Consider the following 23,399-nt stretch of genomic DNA (forward strand, 5'->3'; position numbering starts at 1 on the left):
CAATATATAAAAAATTAAAAAATTTAAAACTGATAAAACTGAATTGAATCCATAAAACTTGATTGAATCTCATATAAAAAATCAATTTAAATTTCAATCAAATCTTAAAATTTTATAATATTATATTTTATCAAAAAATCAAACCAATATCGATTCAATTCGACCCCTTTTTACCCCTCTTACTTAGAACTTCAGCGATCGTAAAATGGTTCTTAACCCTTGTTTAACTTTAATTACTTCCTGTTAAGTCAACTGTGCCGCATTTACCCTTTCATTTGGGCATAAGAGAGGGAAAAATGGAAAAAAAAATAACAAAAAAAATTTTCTTTTCCTCTTACTCTGCTCTTCTGTCAAGCAACATGGATTCCACACCTCACCTGGAATCCCAATTCCCGGCCTAATCAAATCCCATAAACCCTAAATTCACAATCCCTCTTTCAGAAAAATCTCAAAAAACAAAAAACAAAAATCTGTTCTTTTTCTTTTCTTAAAAAATCTCCTCCTTTTCTTGTCTTACTGTCACATCTGTTTTCAGTGTGTTACTTCTTACCTGGGTGTTATGCATAGATCTGGAGCAACGATGGCGTGGAACGTTTTCAAGTTTTGTACAGCTCTGAAGGGTCTGGGCTCGATCATGATCCTGTTGGTTTTAGCTGTCGTGGGTGTCACATACTACTCTGTCGTTTTGAACAATTATGGCCCAGCTTTGTACCATGGCGGCCTTGATTCCCTTACTGCTGTTCTTATCTTGGTCTTGTTTCATTGTTTGGTAAGTCTCCAAATTTAACCTTCTTTGTATTTGTAATTTCACTAAAAAAATAAGCTGAATTGAAATTAAATTCAAGAAAAGAGATGGGTTTTTCTTTAAATGATTAAAATGGTTCTACAAATATTCAAGCTTTAATTTTGTGTTTGTTTTGATCTTAAATTTTCTTCCTTTTGGTGTTATGAATTCCTAAATTTTTATATTTCTTAGCGATTTGTTGAATGTGAGATAAAAGAAAGAACAAATCTGAAGTATTAATACAAAGCAAGGCTCCATCTTGGACCTTTTCTATTTTTGTTATAAATAATCACATTACTAAAAGAGTGCAAAAATAATGGATGATTAAATGTATCATGGAAAGTGAGTTTAAATGTGGAAATTTTGATGTGATTCTGTAGTTGGTGATGCTGTTATGGAGTTACTTTTCTGTTGTTTTGACTGATCCGGGTAGTGTGCCACCTAACTGGAGGCCAGCTATGGATGAGGAGAGAGGGGAGGCTGATCTATTGAATGGTTCAGAGTTCAATGGTTTGCAGCCAGACCCATCAAATCAAAGAATTCGATATTGTCGGAAATGCAACCAGCTGAAACCACCCCGCTGCCATCATTGTTCTGTTTGTACGTTCTTCAGACACCAAAATTCTCCATTTCTTTCTCTTGATTTTCTTATAATATTTTTATTATCAATGATCAGTTCCATCTCAATTTCGTTGTTTCAGGTGGGCGGTGTGTGCTGAAGATGGACCATCATTGTGTGTGGGTTGTCAGTTGTGTTGGTGCACGAAATTACAAGTATTTCCTTCTTTTCTTGGTATGTCTGCTATATTTTCAAATTAGTTTCTTCTGCATTTTATACATTCTAGGCCCTAATTGCTTTATTCCTATTAGCTTCAAGTTCCTATTTTCAAATCTCTTATGGAAGCATAAATTATCCTCTCTGTATTGATTATAGTAATACAGGTTATGATTGCAATTCATGAGATGTTGATGGAGTATTGCTTCTTTTTTCTTGGCATTTATTTGACTATGATTTTAAACCTCAATGCAGTTTTACACATTTCTTGAGACAAGTCTCGTGGCTTTGGCCTTATTGCCACATTTCATAGCATTCTTTAGTGATGGAGAAATTCCTGGAACTCCTGGCACCCTTGCGACCACTTTCCTTGCCTTTGGTATGGGCTGCTTGGACTTTTCTTCTGACCTATTTAACTTTTTTGACCATGTACTAATGTATGACCATGTTCTCTTGTGACAGTTTTGAATCTGGCATTTGCATTGAGTGTCTTGGGGTTTTTGATCATGCACATATCATTGGTGGCTGCTAATACCACAACTATTGAGGTATTTTCTTCATCTTGAATTTTAGTACCATGTTTACTAGTTTGTTTTCAGCGACAGTTTTCGTCCAGATTATTTGGTGTATTCCCCCTCTTGAAGATTAGAATGCAGTATAAATGGACTGAAATTTACTGACAAAATCTGTGATCATATTTTGAACAGGCATATGAGAAGAAAACTACTCCAAAATGGCGTTATGACATTGGTCGGAAGAAAAATTTTGAACAGGTTTAGTTTACTAGTGTTTGCAATACATTGCTATTTTCTCTTGTTTCTTTACTTGCATTTCTTGCATAAAAGAAGCACTGATATAATGGTCATTTGATGATTTTTCTGGTTAAAATTCAATTAAATCCCTTTTACTCGCATTTGTCATTTGGATTGTCCATAATTTGTTCTTAAAACAGCTTTTCCGGCATGTTAACTGTCATCAGTTTACTCAAGTTATGGTGTTTCTCTATATACAGGTTTTCGGAACAGACAAGCGATACTGGTTCATTCCAGCTTATTCAGAGGAAGATTTACGGCGGATGCCAGCACTTCAGGGTCTTGAATATCCAGCAAGGCCTGATTTTGATTCCCAGGAGTTCTAAAAAACTAAAAGCCTCCTCCACGCGTAGATCATTTTCTTGTAATCATAGATACGGACGCCTTGCGCATTGTCCCCTTGTATTCTAACAGGTACATTACTCCACAGCTGATTTTGCCTTCTAACTGTTCATTCCCACAGGCATCTTTGTTTAGAAATAACAGTAGGGAAAGAGTGAGTGAGAGAATACCAGGGAAAGCAGCATATGGTTGTGAAAATGGTGGGTGGCAGATGGGCTGACAATTAAATATCCAGAAACAGTAGGCTTAAGGTATGGAATGTAATATTGCATGTTGTGATATTAATTCAGTTCTTGTAGATTTGTTGTACTGATTTAGAAATATAGAGAATGCATTTGGATTATCAATTTTGTTTGTTACTGCAAAATAAAGTGTTCATCTTATTATTTTTAATTGGTCTTTCACATCAGCTTACAGATTAGATAAACAAGTCGTTGGCAGGGTTTTATTTTTTCTTATTGTAGTAATATTGTTTCATTGAATAACAGCTAGGTGAAAGTAAAATCCCATAGTCGAGATGACTCCGCAAACGAGGTTAAGAGGATAAATTTGGTAATCCGTGTTTGTTTATTGTAAAATACAAAAATTATTGTGTCATAATTCGTTTCGATATGTGAAACGTGAAATATATTTTTTTAGTTTTTAACAAACAAATAAATGGTTTTTCTTCAAACTTTAAATCTTGTTGTTTTTATGTTTTTTTTTTATATTTTTTATTTTTATTAAAATTTTAAATCATAGTGGTTTTGTTTCTTTTTTTGTGAAAGGCTTACGTGCTTTTGATGCTATGGGTAATACGAGTTCAAATTGGATTTGATTCAAATTTTTTTGGATAATGTATAAAATTATAAATTTTAAAAATTCAATCGAAATCCAAATCAAAACATTCATATGATCTTATTTGAATTGAATTTAATTTTATTGATTTTATGAGGTTCGTTTTAATGGTTTTTAAATTTAATTTTTTATTTTTATATATTATTTTAATATAATTTTTAATATATTTAAATAAATTTAAATGTAAAATAATTATTTTTATTTTATAAAAATTTTAAAAAATATATAAAAAGTAATAAAAATTTATAATTCTGTGTTTTTTTTTTTTTGTTTTTGATTTTTTTACTTCTTAATTCAAATTTAATATATATATATTTAATATTTAAATTTAATTCAAATTGAATAAGAAAAAACGCTCCGAATTAAATCGAAGTAGGCAATTATGAATTAATTTTCTGTTTTCTTGGATTTTTTCTCACTCTTACCTTTTTAACCCCGAGGGCAAAAAAATTTGGCCAACGATGTCGTTTTAATACACGACCGGTTCATCTCTGGTGGATGACACCTGGATTTTAACTTTCAACAGTTGAAAACCGTTAAAACGATAAAATCTGAACACAGAAATATCATATGAACAGATTGCAGAATCCAACCTCACAGACCGGAGTTGATGCTTCTCTGTGCGAATCTAAACCAGCCATGGAACTCAACGCAGCCAACTCTCCTTCTCCCAAAATGCAAAACCTCGAACGACGTAAACCAAATCCACGCCCGTTTAATAACAACTGGTTTCATCCAATGCCCCACTCTCACCACCAAACTCATCCTCGCTTTCTCTCCTTCGCCATTGCCTCCCTTGGTCGACTTTGCTCGCCATGTCTTCTTCATGCACCACGCTTTCCCGACACAAGACAGGGACCCTTTCCTTTGGAACGCTGTAATGAAGTCATATTCCCATGGGCGTGACCCGGAACAAGCTTTGCTCCTGCTCTCTTTGATGCTTGAGTGTGGGGTTTCTTTTGATAAATTCTCTTTGTCTTTGGTACTTAAAGCGTGTTCGCGGTTGGGTTTAATGAAGGAAGGAATGCAGGTTCATGGGTTGTTGAGAAAGCTGAATTTTGGGTCTGATTTGTTTCTGCAAAATTGTTTGATTTCTCTGTATTTACGCTGTGGTTTTATTGGATACGCCCGCCAATTGTTTGATAATATGTCTATGAGGGACTCCGTTTCATATAATTCGATGATTGATGGGTATATTAAACGGGGGATGATTGATTTGGCATGCGAGTTGTTTGATTTTATGCCAATGGAGTATAAGAATTTGATAACTTGGAATTGTATGATTAGTGGTTACGCCCAATTGGAAAATGGGATGGATTTGGCTTTGGAATTGTTTGAGGAAATGCCGTATAGGGACTTGATTTCGTGGAACTCGATGATTAACGGGTTTGTAAAGCATGGGAATATGGAAGATGCTCAGGCTTTGTTTGATATCATGCCGAAAAGGGATGTCATCAGTTGGGCTAATATGATCAATGGATATGCTAAATTAGGTAAGGTTGATCTAGCTAGGCGGTTGTTTGATGAAATGGTGGAAAGAGATATTGTCATGTGTAATGCTATGATGGCTGGTTATGTCCAAAATGGATATTGTGCAGAAGCTTTAGAAATATTTTATCATTTGCAACGGGTTGGTAATTTGCAGCCTGATAATGCCACATTGTTGATTGTTCTTTCAGCAATTGCACAATCAGGGCACATTGAAAAAGGGTTGGTAATACATCGGTATCTAGAGGAAAACAAGTTTTCTTTGGATGGAAAACTTGGTGTTGCTCTTATTGACATGTATTCGAAATGTGGCAGTGTAAAGAATGCTATGCTGGTTTTTGAGGGTATAGAGGATAAGAGTGTTGATCACTGGAATGCTATGATTGGTGGGTTAGCCATTCATGGCTTGGGTGAATTGGCTTTCAATTTGCTCATGAAGATGGAAAGGCTTTCTGTAGAACCTGATGATATCACATATATTGGGGTGCTGAATGCTTGTGGCCATGCTGGCTTGTTGAAGGAAGGTCTGATTTGCTTTGATATCATGAGAAGAGTTCACAAAATGGAACCAAAGCTGCAACATTATGGATGCATGGTTGACATCCTTGGCCGGGCAGGGCAGGTAGCAGAAGCAAGAAAATTTATAGAGGAAATGCCTATTGAAGCCAATGATGTGATTTGGAGGGCTCTGCTCAGTGCTTGCAAAAATAATGAAAACATCGATGTTGGAGAACCGGTGGCTAATCATTTATTTACACTGGACTCTTGTAATTCAAGTTCTTATGTTCTTCTATCTAACATGTATGCCGATCGCGGTATGTGGAATGCTGTTAGTAGGGTTAGGGTGATGATGAAAGCGAGAAATCTGAAAAAAATTCCGGGTTGCAGTTGGATTGAACTAGAGGGAACTGTTCATGAATTCTTTGTGCATGACAAATCCCATTCCCAAGTTATGGAGATCTATTCTTTGTTGGATGGCTCGACAACATCCAACTCTGTGGTCACACCTTGTGGACGTCATGTTTAGGTTGGAATCTACAACCTGAAAGCCTGGAACTCAGTTGTAGATAACAAGGATCTTATTTCATGTATGATTAGTTGCTTGGAACTTAACTGTATGCTGTTCAATTATTGTAACTGTAATTTCAATTAATCTTTTTCAGTAACATATTAATATTTGTTTGAGTAAGGTTGCTTTGTCTCGTTCTTTCGGCTCATTGTTTATCCATAAGCTAGTTGGTCTTTCTGGCGGCAACGTTTCCCACCAAATTTTACTACCTGTCAATTTGTGGATTTGTACTTAGGACAAATAAGTTACGAAGATTATCTTATTATAATTTGTGTGATAAGTTAAATATGAAATATATTTTTATATTTTTGTCAAAGTCATGTACGATTTTTTCTCAAAATTTAAATTCACTTTCGTATTGTGTCGACATGTTTTTTGGGTGAAAAAAATAAAAAAAATTGAAAATCATTTCGAAATCGTAACGTTTAGATTGATTTATATCTTTTTTCTATTTGATTTGGATTAAGTATCGGATATTAAATGTATATATTAAATTCAGATTAAATTTTAAATCAGAAAGTAAAAAAATTTAAAAAAAAATTAAACTAAATATTGGGGTTTCGAATTATATATTTTTATTAATTTTTATATATTTTTTAAGTTTTTATAAAATAAAAATAATTATTTTATACCTAAATATATTTAAATATATGCAAATCATATTAAAATAGTATATAAAAAAATTTTAAATTTAAAAAACTGATGAATAAACTAAACCAATAAAATTTAATTTGAATTGAATCGTATGAAAATTCAGTTCAAATTTAAATATAAATTTAAAATTTTATAATTTTATATATTATAAAAAATTTTAAAACAAATCCAATTCGATCAATACAAACCATTTATCACTCTTAGTTGCCCTTTTTTTATCTTGGGTCATCTTCCACCGTTAGTTTGGGTCTTAGCCGCTAATTCTCCGAAAATAGCACTTATAAGACAATAACTCAATGGGGTTTGGACCAATTTGTACGAAATCAAGTACTTGAAAACAAGACCACTTCAATGGGGAAAAGGCCCAATAAATACCACAAAATGACCAGAAGAATAAAACCCTAGCCAGATTCTCCATTTTGATTCTAGGATTTCTTTGCTCAGAAGTAGAGGCAAAGTGACCAAGAGAAGCAGCTAAGCAGCCAAGCTCGAAACTCTGTCACCATGGGTCGAATGCACAGCCGAGGGTCTGTAGTTGCTCTCACACTTGATTCATTATCCTCTGAAAACAACCCTATGATTATGTCAGTGAAATCACTTCTAGCTGCTTCAAATGACTGATTTGACTTTCTGTGCAGTAAGGGTATTTCAGCATCTGCTCTGCCTTACAAGAGAACTCCTCGTAGTTGGTTGAAGATCTCTTCTCAAGATGTGAGTCACTTGTTTTAATTAGACCTAGTAATTTAAAACTCGAACTGTGATACCACACGAAAAAGATACGGAAATGATACGGTTTAAAATTTTAGTAAAAATCATATATGAGTTTGAGAAAAATATGTATGTTTGATGTTTTTGTGTCACACGGAATTGTAACTCGAAATTTTTATATAAAATACGAGTATTTTACACTATACAAGTACACCAATTACCAGGACTAGTTTTAATCATGCTCTTTTAATCCATGTTATGAAATAATTGAATCTTCAAGAGCTGTTTGATTAGAATAGTGGCAGATAAGAACCAGATGTTTGATATGATTTGTACAGGGAATAGTTGTTATCCTCGAGCGCAATTCCATGGCTATGGTCTGCGTGATATCTAAAGTCAATCTGTAGTGTTGTATGGATTTTAAACTGGTGGCTTTGTAAAATTAAGTTTGTCATGATTTAAGTAGTAAAACATCTAAAGATAGCTTGAGAGAAAATTGAAGGCTGTGGGAGCAATTTCTTAATGATTACTATTTAAGTTTGATAATGCATTTAGCTATGTTTCAATAATTTGTTTTTCACATTGCTGAAATTTGGAATCTTAAGGGTCATTGATTTCTTGTTTTTGGTAGTTTCACTCATTACCCTGCTTTCTTTTTCTGACATAAACCTCAAGTTATAGTGCATTTAGCTATGTTTCAATATTTTGTTTTTTCACATTGCTGAAATTTGGAATCCTAGTGGTCATCAATTCGTGTTTGTCAGTAGTTTTGCACATTACCCCTCTTTCTTTTTGTGACATAAACCTCAAGTTGTTTCAAGCTTTGTTTATTATGTTCTTCTGTAAGATATTATTCTGGTTTATGAATCCCACAAGTTTAACCAGAAATTTTAGTGCTGAAGGGATGGAATATTATTAGTAGTTCATTGATCTTTGTCAAAGACTCATCTTTTTTATGGCAATATTCATTAATCTTGATTTCATCTTTTAGGTTGAGGAGAACATTTGCAAGTTTGCAAAGAAGGGTTTGACCCCGTCCCAAATTGGTGTCATTCTCCGTGATTCTCATGGGATTGCTCAGGTGAAAGTGTTACCGGCAGCAAGATTTTGCGGATACTGAAAGCCCATGGTACATCTCATTGACATTCTCTGCTGTTTCATTTTCCTTCTGATTTGAAGATAAAACATTCAACTTCTCCATTTGTTTATGTCAGGTCTTGCTCCCGAAATTCCTGAGGATCTGTACCACCTGATTAAGAAAGCTGTTGCCATCAGAAAGCACCTTGAGAGGAACAGGAAAGACAAGGATTCCAAGTTTAGGTTGATCTTGGTCGAGAGTAGAATCCACTGACTTGTCCGCTATTACAAGAAGACAAAGAAGCTGCCACCTGTGTGGAAATAGTGAGTATTTGTAATTATATCCCTGCTTCCCTTTGATGTTCTTTACATGTTTAATGAATGGTCAGAGGCATGCTCTTTCAGAAAATTTCATCTACACATGAAAATTGTCAAATGGTTATAACTTGCAAATCTTAACATGCTTGTTTATGCAGCGAGTCTACCACAGCCAGCACACTTGTGGCTTAGAGCTGGCACATCTTGAACCATCTTGCATTGTCCGGCGCTTCAATTGACATTCTCCTGGATATGCAGGACTAAACTTTTGCTATCACATGCTATTAATGCTTTTGAAGAACAAGTTCACTTACGGTTTGAAAATTGAGATATTTAGGAGGGAAAAAAATATTATGTTTAGTGTATGAGAATCATTTTTCTTCATTTTTTTTTTTCTTTCATTTGAAATGTTGGTGTTTTGAATCTTGTTTTTTAGTGGGTTTTTACTTGGATCTTGTTGATTTAGAATTTTTGTCAAATTGTGCTCAGAATGAGTGCTGCGAAAAGAAAGGAAAAGAAAAAGGCAAATGAACAGGATGGTCATTTGCCTAAAGCCCAACAGAGAATTAGGAAATTGTGCACTTAAATAAATATTTAGGATGTTCTTAGTTCTTACTATAGAAATTTTTTTTTTTTTTTTTCAAATCAACAAGTATGTTGATTCATATATTCTAATTTGATGTGTTTATCAAAAGGGAAAAATCATATAGGTATTTGATAAAAATAAAAAAATATATTTCATGTTATACGTATAGAAATGAATTGTGTCGAGTAATTTTTTTAAATGTAAAATATAAATACTTCTATTGACAAACTATGATATTAACAAAGCAGACATGTACAATTTGGAATTTTGTGATTGATGTTAAACCTATACAAGCCCAAGGCCATTTTTGATAACTTTTGGTTCAGAATTTTTGCAAACCAGTTTTGATAATTTAAGACAAACACGAACTTTGGTAATTTTTTCGTGCCCCACCTTTCATTGAGAATTCAAACCTATCAATTTTGTTTGTTTTATTGGGGCTTTGGCAGTGGAGGGAGAGGATTTGACATATGGTCTTAGCAAGTAGATTTGACATACCGAGCTGTTTGGCTCCTACCATGACCGTTATCTACATTTGACCTTGTGGGGAGCATTTCATGGTCTAAAAGACAAGATATACATTTTATTGCAGAGTTTGAGTCATTAATTGGACAGGTGTAACTCAATTTTTTTTATTTGAGCTGACATGTCGAATTGGTTTGAAATTTCGAAATTCACGTTAATTCAATCATTTCAGTTAATTATCAAATGATACATAAAAATATTGATTTATCACCTCTTAATTTAGTTATTAATTATTAGTTTAGGTTGGATCAGTAATGTCAGTTCCAATCCTACCACTTGAAGCTTAGATCACATAGGTATGACGTTTTCATCGTACAGATATAAATAATCTCTTTAAATATTATTAATTCAAATTTTCATATCTACTTTCAAGTTTTCTCATCTTTTTACTCCCTTTCTGAACACTCGACTTGAACATCAAAACAAAAACATTGAAAAAACCTTTGACCTTTACTATTAACCGATCTCTCACCTTGCGATTTCAAGTTTCTGCTTTTTCAAGAGAGCTCGGCACCAACAGACCTGAGGATTGACGCAAAATATGATTAAAGGATTGATAAGATTCCAATCTTGAAATCAGATTTTTAATCTGATAATAGCTAGTGTTGAGCCTGATTTGGAAATTGTAGTGATAGAAATGGATCCATTTCTAGTGAAGTTAGATGATGTAGATAGCTTCTGATGATCTGCACTTTTGTTTCTCTTCAGGTATGAGAATATATGTCGACATTTTGATCTTCCTTAATGTTAGAAAAGATCTGGAAGGTAAGCATGGTTGCTTCTTATATGTTTCAGGCAGTCAATGAATGATGAGTATAATACTTAAGCAATAATTGGAACTAAATCTGAAACTTAACTCGATTGTTTCATACGATCACCTTTAAGAGGTAGCATATGTTTAGAGTTCAAGTTGCGGCCTACTATGTACCAAAAAAATAACTGGAACTCATGCCGTTTCAAGTCATAGATGAACATTTACCACTCTTCTCTTGTTCTATTATTGATGACTGCAGAGGGAATGAAGCTTTACATTTCAGACAAGAATGTGATCTTGACTTAGGTTTTCATGGTGTTGTACCTGTTAAGTACTTTAAGAAGATAGAATCATGGCCAGATAGATAACCTGTACCTTTTTTAATGTAAAATTGGATTATGAATGATAATTTTTCTACTGTCTTTGATCTGATAAATTAGTTCATTTTGTTGAAACATGTCATCTTGGCCACTTAAAACACAATTTCATTGTTTTAAACCATGCTATCTTCGTGTTTGTTTATATCATTTTCGTGTTTTATCACCGTATATTGTCAGGGCTAGATTTGTGCTATGTGAATAGTGAAAAGTAGTGAAAGTGGAGTAGACTTCTGAGAATAACAAAATAGCACAACTGCAAAAGCCTCAAAAGGATACAATAAGAGCAAAATTTTCAAGACCAACAATGGCAGGAATGTGACTGTCTTCACTCATAAACCTTTCTTATCCAGAAATACTGGCCATTACCCAAAATAGCTAAATATTCCAGACAAATTAAGTTGCTAAGATATGTACAAAGACATTTTATTAAAGCATCATCATTTTGCTCAAAGACAAGCAAAGCCAACTCTACGGATGCAAATTCAACAGCATGGGAAGTTTTTTTGGGCATAAAAATAAGTTAAAAGACTGCATATATTGAGATTTGAATTTTAAACCTGTTGAATGCCACATTTTAAGGATAGCTGCATATGTCACATGACATCACCCTTTTCCTGCAAAACCAGCTTGTTGAGGTATATAGCACCAACACCTATATGTCCAACGATCTTTCTTTTCCTATTCAATGCGGGATGAAGTATCCTGCCTACTATTTCGGAGCACTTGGCAAGACACATGAGCCAACTGAGGTAACTAACACCTTATGAGTTATGAAAATCCTTGAACTAGTACTTTAGGCTTGTTGTTATTAGAGAGTTGAACTACTATAAAACCTTTCACAGGATAGACTCTCTCATCTAGTGAAGTAGTGAACTGTGGATATGAAGACAGGACAAATCCAAAATAATTGATAGCCAAAAAGAAAAACAGTTGCCTACTGTAATAGCTAGTATGAAGGATAATCCGAAAAACTCCCATTGTAAGCTACCATAAGATCTTGAAAGTTCAAACAGTTCTCCATAAGACTTTCATGAACCTCTAGTTTCTCTCCTTCAAGTTCATTGTTCAGTGCCAGTGGAAGTCTAAAAACATTTATCATACGGAAAGTAGACCAAATCGACTATGGCAAATCAAACTCAAACCCAAAAGATGCAATAAAAACTCCTAGATAAAAAAAAGAAAAACCCAATTTTAGCTGTGCCTGACCCTGTGTTTCATATTTTCCTTTAATGAGCAATCCACATAACTTTATTTGGCTACATAAATTATGCTCACATCATATAACATGAGGTTTTCAATCCTTAAAGACTTATAAAGACACTTCTAATGAAAGGATATAATCATATAAATGACAATGGACAGCTAAAGAAAAAAACATCAAAAGATGACTTTGAAGCAGCTGCTTCTATTAAGGAATAAAAATTGACCTGGATTGCTCTAATTGTTAACCTGAATGATTCTTGGATCATGGAACACACAGGAAAGAAAGAACATATTATCGTGTGCTATTTTATTGGAATTGCATAGCAATGATACATGTCCTCCAATCAGCATATGATCTATCAGTTATGAATTCTACAATGCCCAAACTACAACAATTACATTCCATGGGAAAGAAAAAGGAAAACTTCAAAAAAGATCGTTCTGGTGTTCTTTTGATACAGCATGTGGCTGCCTAGCAAACAATGTTCACTGATCACAAAACTTCTTCAAAGTAGAACATGATATCCCTCTTCATATGGCATCAATAAAGACATGAAATAACGAAAATAGGGCAATGAACAGAAAAAAATGTTAAAAACAATGATAAGAATAATAATGAACTAGAATTCAGAGGATCCTACCACAATACAAAGAATGAATTATCCAGCAGCTTTCCTCCCACCAGAATAGTAACTGAGATGCCACCTGACAAATTTCTTCAATCCAGTCTGCAAATCAGTTGAGGGTTTATATCCAAGCTCCCTCTCAGCCAAGCTAATATTAACATGCGTAAACTGAACATCCCCATTTCGCGGCAACTTCACAATATTCCTCTTTGCATTAACCTTCAAAAGCCTCTCCAAGATACTCACAAGATCTGAAACGGGCATAGGTGAAGTATTCCCCAAATTATATACCCTCAATTGAGCCGGACTCTTCTTCCCCCCACTACCAGTACTCTTTTCAGCAGTATCCAATGCTGCCAAACACCCTTTCACAATATCATCAATGTAGGTAAAGTCCCTCGCCACAGTACCATGATTAGCAGCCTCAAATATTGGTATGGATTTCCCCTTCAAAATTCCCTAGTGAAAAAGAAATATACCATATCCGGCTTTCCCCATGGTCCATAAACGGTGAAAACCTCAAACCAGTTAAAGAAAGTCCATATATATGACTATAAGTACGTGCAATCTCTTCACCAGCTTTCTTAGTAGCGGCATATAAACTAGCAGGCTAATCAGATCTATCAATCTCAGAAAATGGAACATTGGTATTGAGCTCATAGACAGAACTCGAAGAAGCCCACACAATTGAAGGCTGTGGATTGGCAGATTTACACACTTAAAGTAAACTAACAAGACCAGCAATATTGCTATGCACATAACAGCTAGGATTTTCCATGGCGTACCTGACACCAGCTTGAGCAGCCAAATGCATGACATGGGTAAATGCAACAACCTCGAAAAGTTTCCTTAAAAGAGCCGAATCATTGATGTCTCCTTCCACAATGAAAACCCCACTTCGTTCCAGAAGCGCTTGTCGAGCTCTTTTTAATGAAGGGTCATAATAGTCATTGAAATTATCAGGTCCAAGAACACCATCTCCACTCCTTTTCAAAGCAGCTGACACATGGGTACCGACGAAACCGACAGGTCCAGTAACCAAAACGGAGATACCATTACGGGAACGGACACGGGCAGGGGAACGGACACGGGCAGAAGAACGGACCGTTTTCCCCAAGCGGGTCCACCCCAGTTGTACGTACGGAGAGACTGACGAGAATGGTCTTCAGGAAGGGGATTGGAGGAAGGAGATCGAAAGAAGAAGATCAAGATCAGACCCAAGAAGACAAAGGGCCAAAATGTGAGCTTAACAATGGAGGAGTGTCACCTAAGCCTACTGTGAACCTACGGTGACTTTTCCATCTTGAATTTCCCTGGTGTTGATGGAATGTTGTCAAGATGAGACATTTGTTTTTACATTTACGAGGTTTGGAGAAAAGGGTATTACTCTGCTTTGCTGGCGGTGCTGATGGTGGTTGAGACGGAGGAGGTTTTGGTGGCGGTGGTGGAGTTTCTCTTTTGATACGTCCTTTACATTTTGCAATGAGACAGAGAGAGAAAAGAATTGGATTTTGGGTGATGTGGGATCAAGAAGAATCAAAAAGAATGTTCTTAATGGCATGGGTCGATCTTGTTGACTTGGTTAAACAGGGGGGCTAAGATTTTCTTGAAAAAAAAATAAAAATTAAAAAAGAATTTGATTGATTGTGGGAGGCTCGGAAATTGGGGCTCAAGATTCATATCATTTTCCTTTATTTATGGACAATTTCCATGGGAAACCCTTAATTTGGGGGTGTTGTTGTTGGTGGTGTGGATGATGATTTTGATGCTAATTCTAAAAGAAAATTCTTTTGATAGATGTTTATAGAAATTAGTTAAAATTAGTATAAAAATATTAATAAAAAATTTAAAATTTAATTCAATTAATTCATATAATTATTTTTATGATATAATATTTAATAATTTTAAATTTTAATACTTACAATTATTTTTTCATATTATTGATATGATGAATAGTTCATGAGTTCACTTAATTAAATTTTGAATTCGAATCTTATAATTTATTTATAAGAAATCCTAATATAAAGTTTTGTACTATAAGATAGATTTTGATGAAAGTGTTGGATAGTAAATTTTTATATGCAATGTGTGATTAAAACTTAGAAGTGCACCTTATTAATCCATTGACATGAATTAGATTTGATAATTCATGTATTCATATCATATAAAATATTAAAATTTATATATTTATATCATATTTTACATAAAAATTACATATCATAATTTATATTGACACGAAAATATAAAATATAAATTTTTTTATTTTATTAAACTCATATATAATTATTATTATAATTTTATGTCGTATCATCTTTATATTCTATTTTCGTATAATATTTGTGATATATTAACATGTTGTATTTTAAATTATTAGCTCTAATATGAATAATCAAAAATTATTGTGAAAATAAAAAACCAAAACAAAAAGGAAAAAATCTAGCAAGATGTGAGTAAGAAATAGTGAGAGCATGGGCAAGCAGAGAAAACAGACTTGCAAAGAAGGCAATACCACTTTCCCATGGAATTTTCTTTACATATCTTAGATTTCAATTTATGTTAACCTAAGCTAGCATCATGTGGATTGTAGATAGTGAAGTTTGTAGAAAGAATTTCACAAAGCTCAAACCAACTTCTATTTAATTATTTTAGACGGTATGAAATTATCGAAGTTCTGTTTGTATATCTTTGTTTTGAATTGCTTTAAATAAATTTATTTATATCAAATTTAATGAATTTATAAAAAATTTATATTTTCACAATCTATCAAGAAATTTGAATCCAAGTAACCATCCATGGATGAAGTACACTTTTTTTATTATTATTAGAACCAATCATTCTTTAATAAGTTTTACTTAATTTGAAAGTTCTTTTGTGATTCAAAATAAAGAAGAGTGAACTTCACAAACTACACCTAACTTGAGTCTTGACCCACAAACTTAATATACAATGCCACCCACCCATCATCTTCATCTTCATTCAAGGATTTTCTTGCTAATTAAGAAATATATGGCAATTTAATGGCCTATAAACTTCATTTGGTTGTACGATTGAAGGGATTCTCGTTAAACATAATTGGACCCATATTCAAATGAAGTCTTAGCTGACCGAAAATGTAATTGCATTGCCTGCAGAGTGCCAAGAAAATTGCTTTTAACAGGCTTCTTTATAATTCACATTTCATTGTAAGATCTTGATTTTACAGGTATGGAGTCTTAATTGTTGAACCCTTGGATACTCAACAAGATTAAAATTCGATAAAAATGTAATCCGGCTGAATTCGTTAGTTAAACAAAATCTAAAATATTATTCGTGATTATTTATTAGCAAATTAAACTTAAATTTATTTATAAATTATTCGTAAAACATTATGTTCATTCACACTTATAAATTTACAGTTATCCCGATCAAACAATAATATTACTGCTTAGTTCCCCTTTTGATCATGGAATTTCCTGTGTTTGGAGTCTTCCGTTCATTATTGATGCAATCTAAACTCCAGTTACTATCGCCGTGATTGAATTACTCAAGTTGAACATTAGGATGTTTAAATTCAATGGTCTTTAGTTGAGATTGAAGAACAGGAAAGAAGCACCAGAAACAAGAACACTTACAATCCGAAGGCATTTTGGTGGTGAAGTTTCTCATTAATAAATATTCTTTTTGTGACCATTTTTCTTCTTTGATGGCATTCATGCAACTACTTTCTTCGCAATTTTTAAAATATAGGTTTTTTTTTATGCAAAAAATTTCATAAATTTTATTTTTTTATTAAAAGAAACAGATTCTGTAGTATCTTTTAATAATCATCATGTTGGAATTAATAGAGATCTCTAAGATTTATTACTTTTGGTTTGATTTTTGAATCAAAAGGTTTAGATTCAAATATTTCTATAATATTAAAATCTATATTTTTAATAGATATAAAATTATTATTAGTAAATTTATTGATAATTATCTAATTTATAAACAAATCATGAGCTACACTTTTAATTTTTGATTTTTTTATCATTATTATTAATCTAAGACAATTTTTATTAATGAGTCGTTAATAAAAATAAAATAATTTGATTTTACTTTAAATCAAAAGCATGAACATGATCATACCATTTTTAATGGCAATGAGACTATAGGCATCAAGGGCAAATATAGCTAGAGTCATGGCAAAATCTAGCATTTTTTTTCATATTGACATTAATAGCACCCAAATGATTTCGCTCGTATAAATATGATACGGTGATATGATATAAATATTATATAAAATATTAAAAAAATATAATGTAAAATTTTAATAATAATTATATATGGATATAAAAATTTTCAACCTCATATATTATCTCTTTACTCTTTTTTTTTTTCATATTTTACTATTTTAAATATTGAAATATATGTTGAAATATTGTTTTGATTTTTTTTTTTTTTTTGTGATAAATCAGGGTCATTATCCAACTTGACTTTCAACAAATTCCTCAACAAATAGATATTAAGTAAAAAAACTAAACCTTATTTACCATTTTTTGAACATATATACATTTATAAATTTTAAAGAAAATAAAAATAATTCAAAAAAATTACAAAAGTACAATATCATTGTAACAATGTTATTTTCAAAAACCTATTTGAAAAGAATGGAGTGGGAGATAACTTGTATCTTAAAAGAAATTAATATTTCTTTCTTTAATGGTAAAAAGGTATTTAAAAAGTGTTGAAAAAACAATAAAACAATGATAAAAGATATTCCATCACTCGGTTTGCGTTGATTTGTTACAATATAGAATGTATATGATACATTAATATTTGTAAATTTTTTATATTTCATTCAGATAAAATTTAAATTTAAATTTATTATTATTATTGAATCAAATTCAAATAATTTGATTTATTAAGTAAATCAAATATGAATATTTTAATATTTTATTTGAACAATTTTCAAATTTAATTGAAAATTTATATTTAAATATATTTTTTATTTTTTTAATTAAAAATTATTATTTTATGTTTATATTTATCAATTCGAGTTCAAATTTATTATCAAAGAAATTGTAACTTGGAATAAGAGAAAAGTTACATTAAATGTTAAAATTTAAAATTTAAAATTAATTAAATATTATTTTTAAAATTAATTATTTGAATCAATTGAATTAAGTTTTGATTTTAATTTTTGATTCTTTTCGAATAAAACTAAAAGCAACTGTAATTAAAGGACAAATTGATTGTAAATAATAATTCCATAAATGTTATATATATTATAAAATAAATTTAAATATATTAAAAAAATAATAAATTAATTTTAAAAAATTTAAATTGATTTGATTTAAATTTAGATTACTTTTTAAAATTAAAATAATCAAATTTAATTTAATCCTATTAATTATGACATCGACGATAAAAAATTTTCTTACATTGTACTCCTTAAAAAAACTACTAAAAGATATAACCATTTTTTTTTTTTTTTACGAAGGAAAATATCCAAAGACCAAGAGAGGGGATTTCTTTTGTCTTCTTTGCTTTTTTAATTCATTTTCAAGATTAAAATAAAAAAGAAATAAGATTAAATAAATCCCTCGGGCCTAATCCATACGTCCATTTTCAAGTATAACAGTCCAGATTCAAACTTGAATTTGCTTAGTATCCATATATGGTTGGGATCGAAATCCAAAATGAAACACTTGATGGTAAGGATGATAATGATTTAAATTAAATTGGATTTAATTCATATTTTATATTATTTAATATTATAAAATTTTAAAATTTAATTTAAATTTAAATCAATTTTTTATATTATTTAAATTAATTCAAATTTTGGATACATTTGAATTAAATCAAATTATATCAATTTGATTTGTTTTTTTAATTTTTAAAATTAAAGTTTTTATTTTTTATTTAATATATTTAAATAAATTTTAATATAAAAATTATTTTTATAAAAATATAAAATATTTAAAAATATATAATTTGGACTAATTCGTTTTTTTTTTAATTTTAAATTTGATCCCAATTTAATAAAAAAAATTATCTAATTTGATTCAAATATTTAATATTTAAATTTAATTTGAATTAAAATCAAAATTAAAAAAAAAAATCTAAACCGAATAAAAAACTTCTAATTTATCGGCAGCATTTTCATTTGTTCAATTGAAATAGGGTTACTAACTAACTGTAATAACTGAACCAATCTGCACTTTTGGATCGACATTAGAATCAAGCGCCAGTAAACAGAAGAACTGAAGAGGGAGGGATCCGAATGACGGATCCGAATCTGGATCTACAAGAATCGGGCTGGGAGGAACTGAGGAAAGAAGCTCGAAAGATCGAAGGTGATCTCGATGTCAAACTCTCTTCTTATGCTAAGATCGGTGCTAGGTTCACTCAAGGAGGTTTGGTCCTTTCCTGCTTCCTTTTTCAATTTTCCATTTTTTCTTTGGAATTTTGTTCCTTTGATTGTTATTTTCTGTTATATGGATTGCATTTTGATTTTCTTTTGGTTGATTCCTCAAATTATGAACAAATCTGTTGGAAAACTGAACAAACTCTAATGGCTGAATAGATTGGATTTGTCAAAAAAGAGAATTTTTTTTTTTTGTTAAGTAGATATCTTCCTTTTGGGAATTCATAGCTGTTGGTGCCGAGCTGTCTTGATGCGGGCAAAGACCTGAAATCACAAAACGGGAGGTTGGTTAATAGCAAAGGCTGAAGGTTCTCTGGTGTTTGTGTTCTGATGCTCTAGTTAGTGTTTGGAAAGAGAGTAAGGAGAGAGAACTTGAAAGTAGATATGAGAACTTGAATTGGTTTAATAGGGCATGAGAGGGGTTATTTATACCTGTATGGTGAAGGTTCTAGGCCTAGGTAGCCCAAGCTCCAAGTGGGAGGGTTAGGGCTGACATTGTCAGCCCGACCTGAGTTGGCAGTCTACAACCCAATCGGGGTGACAAGTCAGCATTCTCATGTGCCATCTGGTGGTTAGCTGAGGTGGCCTAGCTGACATGGATCAAGGAATTTAAGGTCAGCTCGACATGTCAGCTCGGATCAAATTGATCAAATTGCCTTCTAATGGCCGAAAAGATGGGATTTGTCAAAACAGAGAACTTTTTTTTCTTAATATTCTCATTTTGATTTTCTTTTGGTTATGAACAAATCTGTTGAAACACAGAACAAACTCTAATGGCTGAATAGATTGGATTTGTCAAAACAGATATATATATATATATATATTGTTAATTAGATTTCTTCTATTTGGAAATTCATAGCCTTTGTGATGATATGTACTTACATTTAGGTTATGTAGATACTGGTTCGCCGGCGGTTGGGTCAAGCAGGTCATGGAAGTCTATGGAAATGGAAATTCAATCATTGCTTGAGAAACTGCTGGACACAAATGATGCCATGAGTAGATGTGCTACATCTGCTGCACCAACTACTTCTGTAACCCAGAAGCTTGCAAGGCATAGAGACATACTACATGAGTTTAATCAGGTATATTCAGTTGACTATGCTGTAATTGTTATCTAAACTTGTTTTCAGAAGTAGATTTCCACATTTAATTACCAACTATTATGAGCCTCGAAGAAATAGGACTATATCATGGTATCTTTCCAACATTACTGCTAATAAGGAAATTATGAGTTTAGTGTAGCATTCCCTTTCTTCTAGGGCCTAGTATAGTCTGCTAAATTCTAGTCATCGTATATGTTTCTCTTTAATTTTTTCTTATTGATGCTGTTAATAATGAATGATACTGCAATTGAACAAACTTTCTTTCAACTTCTCTGCTTCTGTCACTAAGATGTTTATGGGCCATGGGTTCAAACTGATCATCGTACTAAATAATGTCACCATGAAGCTGCTTCCTAGGAGACAGGCTCTGGCAAGCTTGTAACAAGTTGGACTGGCGGGTTTTGTCATTGCTTGCAAGGGTAACTGTATCTTGATAGCATGTGATTTTCAGTGTTCTTTTGTTTTACAGTTAGAAATGTCCTTATCTCCTCTTTTGTTGAACCATGAGAGATTGGAAGATAAGTGTGGCTGTTACCAGTTACAGATCCAATTAAGCCCCAAATGGTTCTCTTGCCTTCCATATCTGAAGTAGAATATGTTCCTCCCTCGTCCATTTTGCTCTTCTGCATAACCAAAATCTAGGATTTCTTTAAGTGCTTGCTACTCTGATTCATTGCACTATAAACTAGTGTACCCATGTTCCAAGGAATTACTCCCAGTTACTGCTGCTTTTGGATGTTTATCATTTCAACAATTTTTCTATCCTTTTGAAGTAATGGTATAAATTTGTTAGGAATTTAGAAGAATCAAGGGAAACATAAATTCAATGAGGGAACACGTAGAGCTTCTGAGTTCTGTCAAGGATGATATCAGTGAGTACAAGGTATTTATACGATTTTAACTCTTAATTTTGTTACTTCATTGCCAGTACTATGTTGTTTCCCAACGATAACCATATCTGCCTTCATGCAGGCATCTGGGAGTTTGTCACCAAGAATGCAGTTACTCAGAGAGCGAGCTGCCATCCATGGAAGCATTGCTCATGTAAGATTTAAATGTTCTCTTATTGTTATGTATCTTGGAGCATGCTTTTTTCAAAAGAAGTTTTCCGTTATGTGTTTTGCCAATAGATGTTATATTTTCCATTTGCTTAATGGTTTGGAGAGAATGCTGATTTAAATCTCCATAGTCAACTCAAAATCACATTTCTCAAGTCTCAAAACCCAAAGCTTTGACCAAATAACAAATCCGTATTTCCTAAAGTTTTGCCTATAACAAGCATTCATCCAGTTTACATGATAGCCTTCCATCAGTTTGGATTTGGTTGCTTAAAAATATGATAGCCTTCCATTCCATTTTCCTGATGTTATCTTCTTATAGATAGATGATGTGATTAGTCAAGCTCAAACGACAAGGGCAGTCTTGGGCTCTCAAAGAGCTCTGTTTGGAGACGTTCAAGGGAAAGTAAAACTTCTAAGTGACAAGTTTCCCATCATCCGCGGCTTACTTGGTACTTCATGGTGTATCTTTATTGCTGAGTTTTTATTCTTCATACTATTATTCTTTCCTCGTTAAAATTCTTCTACTTTCCAGGTTCCATCAGAAGGAGGCGATCAAGAGACACTCTTATTCTGTCAGCAGTAATTGCTGCTTGTACGTTGTTTCTTATTATCTATTGGCTCTCAAAGTAACTATTAGAGATGTGATTTATGAATACACAAATGGTGAAAGCAGTTGTGTTTTGGCGAGAGAATTTTGCTAATGATTTGTTAGAACAGATCAGATTTATCTGTAGCTAAACCTGAGGTACCTTGTTTTGGTGCCATTACATAGAAAATCTCATTTTGTTTCATGTGCAAATATTTCTCTTACATTGCTCCAACGCAGGTCTGATGTCGGGGAATTTCAGTTTGTGGTCACACAGGGTCTGGTCTAATTTTTAGTTTTTAGCTGCCTTGCTGCAAATGGCCTTGTGGCCTGTTTGTGGGTGCCTTTAATTTCCTCTGATGCTAGCTTTGCTTGCGGGCTTGATCTGTTGTTGTCTGAGTCGTTGGATTTTGTTCATTGCATCAAAACTCTTTTAATTAAGGGTTAATGATATGAATGATTTTTAATCTATATCAAAATGTTCAATGCAGTATTTAAATTTTAAAAATCTCTCACATGATATTTAAATTATAAATTTATTAATTAATATAATATTTATTTCTAATTAGAGATGACAATGAATCGGTTCGGGATAAATTTTTGTTCACCTTAAATTCAATTTAATCTGATCCGATGATTTTTTTTAAATTTTTTATATTTGAACTCGATCAAATCCGATAATGTATAAAATCGTATTTGATTCGATCTGAAATTAATAAAAATTATTTTTAAAATATAAAATATTATTTTTTAATATAAATATAAAATTAAATAATTAATTAAAAAATAATTATATATATATACCAAGTTGGGATAAGACAAGTTTACTTAAAATCGACCTCGACTTTATGATAAAATTACCTTACCCAAAATTTGATTTTCACAAAAAAAAAAAAAAAAAAACAATCCTAAGAGGTGGAGTGGTGTTGGAATCCATTAAAGACAAGTTAAGCTGCTACTCCTACTTTTAATGTGATAAATTATAAATTTATTAATTAATATAATATTATTCTTTAACGTATTTAATTTCAAATGATCGCATATAATGCACAAATAACTTTCAAAGTATCATATTAATTAAAAAATTCATAATTCATATACCGCATTAACATTCTATTACAATTTAAGAATTATTTGTAACAATACCTCTTTAATTAAGCTCGAGGTTAGAGGTCTTATCACCAGGCTAGTTGGTAATCATCATGATAAAGATTTGGACAATGAAAAAAAGGGTAATTTACTATTTAATTTTTTCTGATAATCGAGTACAAAATAGATTTGATAATTTTAAATACGATATAATAATATGATCTGAAAATATAT

General features: G+C 32.1%; 3 protein-coding genes and 2 pseudogenes across 7 annotated transcripts; 4 read left to right on the plus strand and 1 right to left on the minus strand.

Annotated features, from left to right (window-relative positions):
• Positions 1-289: 289 nt before the first annotated feature.
• On the plus strand, positions 290-6,223 carry LOC111288100 (putative protein S-acyltransferase 14). 3 transcript variants are annotated; one of them, XR_016341419.1, is made up of 8 exons: positions 311-769; positions 1,165-1,384; positions 1,486-1,577; positions 1,815-1,938; positions 2,022-2,107; positions 2,267-2,332; positions 2,572-2,964; positions 4,129-6,223. XR_016341419.1 is itself a non-coding variant. In XM_022878863.2 (7 exons), exons 1-7 carry the CDS (start codon positions 560-562, stop codon positions 2,695-2,697), a joined length of 924 nt encoding a protein of 307 aa, XP_022734598.1. In that variant the 5' UTR covers positions 290-559; the 3' UTR covers positions 2,698-3,106. The 3 variants fall into 3 exon arrangements, 1 of the variants encoding a protein (XP_022734598.1); XR_016341420.1 differs by lacking the exon at positions 4,129-6,223 and adding an exon at positions 3,202-3,393; XM_022878863.2 differs by lacking the exon at positions 4,129-6,223 and having other exon boundaries at positions 290-769; positions 2,572-3,106.
• Positions 4,161-6,223, plus strand: LOC111288099 (pentatricopeptide repeat-containing protein At2g45350, chloroplastic-like). Its single transcript, XM_022879315.2, has one exon. The coding sequence runs from the start codon at positions 4,161-4,163 to the stop codon at positions 6,063-6,065; it is 1,905 nt and encodes a 634-aa protein (XP_022735050.2). The 3' UTR covers positions 6,066-6,223.
• Positions 6,224-7,122: 899 nt separating this feature from the next.
• LOC111287900 (small ribosomal subunit protein uS15-like) lies at positions 7,123-9,188 on the plus strand (annotated as a pseudogene). The gene is made up of 5 exons (XR_016341421.1): positions 7,123-7,288; positions 7,400-7,472; positions 8,461-8,598; positions 8,684-8,870; positions 9,023-9,188. The product of XR_016341421.1 is annotated as a small ribosomal subunit protein uS15-like (transcript).
• A 3,569-nt stretch (positions 9,189-12,757) lies between these two features.
• On the minus strand, positions 12,758-14,297 carry LOC111288593 (UDP-glucuronate 4-epimerase 3 pseudogene; annotated as a pseudogene).
• Positions 14,298-19,059: 4,762 nt separating this feature from the next.
• LOC111287602 (Golgi SNAP receptor complex member 1-2) lies at positions 19,060-22,289 on the plus strand. Of its 2 annotated transcripts, none has more exons than XM_022878255.2 (6): positions 19,060-19,312; positions 20,212-20,408; positions 21,223-21,312; positions 21,402-21,473; positions 21,810-21,939; positions 22,023-22,289. In XM_022878255.2, exons 1-6 carry the CDS (start codon positions 19,180-19,182, stop codon positions 22,118-22,120), a joined length of 720 nt encoding a protein of 239 aa, XP_022733990.2. In that variant the 5' UTR covers positions 19,060-19,179; the 3' UTR covers positions 22,121-22,289. The 2 variants fall into 2 exon arrangements, with proteins under 2 accessions (XP_022733990.2, XP_022733991.2); XM_022878256.2 differs by having other exon boundaries at positions 20,221-20,408.
• Positions 22,290-23,399: the final 1,110 nt, after the last annotated feature.

This window comes from Durio zibethinus, chromosome 4 (assembly GCF_047325235.1).
Source record: "Durio zibethinus cultivar Kanyao isolate XHJ-2024 chromosome 4, ASM4732523v1, whole genome shotgun sequence".
NCBI lineage: Eukaryota > Viridiplantae > Streptophyta > Magnoliopsida > Malvales > Malvaceae > Durio > Durio zibethinus.

What these genes read in the sequence shown, in the direction of transcription:
- LOC111287602 (XM_022878255.2), top strand. Translation starts at nt 19,180, where the DNA reads ATGACGGATCCGAATCTGGATCTACAAGAATCGGGCTGGGAGGAACTG. An exon ending in TACTACATGAGTTTAATCAG is followed by an intron (nt 20,409 to 21,222) that starts GTATATTCAGTT and finishes TAAATTTGTTAG; the next exon opens with GAATTTAGAAGAATCAAGGG. An exon ending in TCCATGGAAGCATTGCTCAT is followed by an intron (nt 21,474 to 21,809) that starts GTAAGATTTAAA and finishes ATCTTCTTATAG; the next exon opens with ATAGATGATGTGATTAGTCA.
- LOC111288100 (XM_022878863.2), top strand. Translation starts at nt 560, where the DNA reads ATGCATAGATCTGGAGCAACGATGGCGTGGAACGTTTTCAAGTTTTGT. An exon ending in CTGCCATCATTGTTCTGTTT is followed by an intron (nt 1,385 to 1,485) that starts GTACGTTCTTCA and finishes TCGTTGTTTCAG; the next exon opens with GTGGGCGGTGTGTGCTGAAG. An exon ending in GGAAGAAAAATTTTGAACAG is followed by an intron (nt 2,333 to 2,571) that starts GTTTAGTTTACT and finishes CTCTATATACAG; the next exon opens with GTTTTCGGAACAGACAAGCG.
- LOC111288099 (XM_022879315.2), top strand. Translation starts at nt 4,161, where the DNA reads ATGCTTCTCTGTGCGAATCTAAACCAGCCATGGAACTCAACGCAGCCA.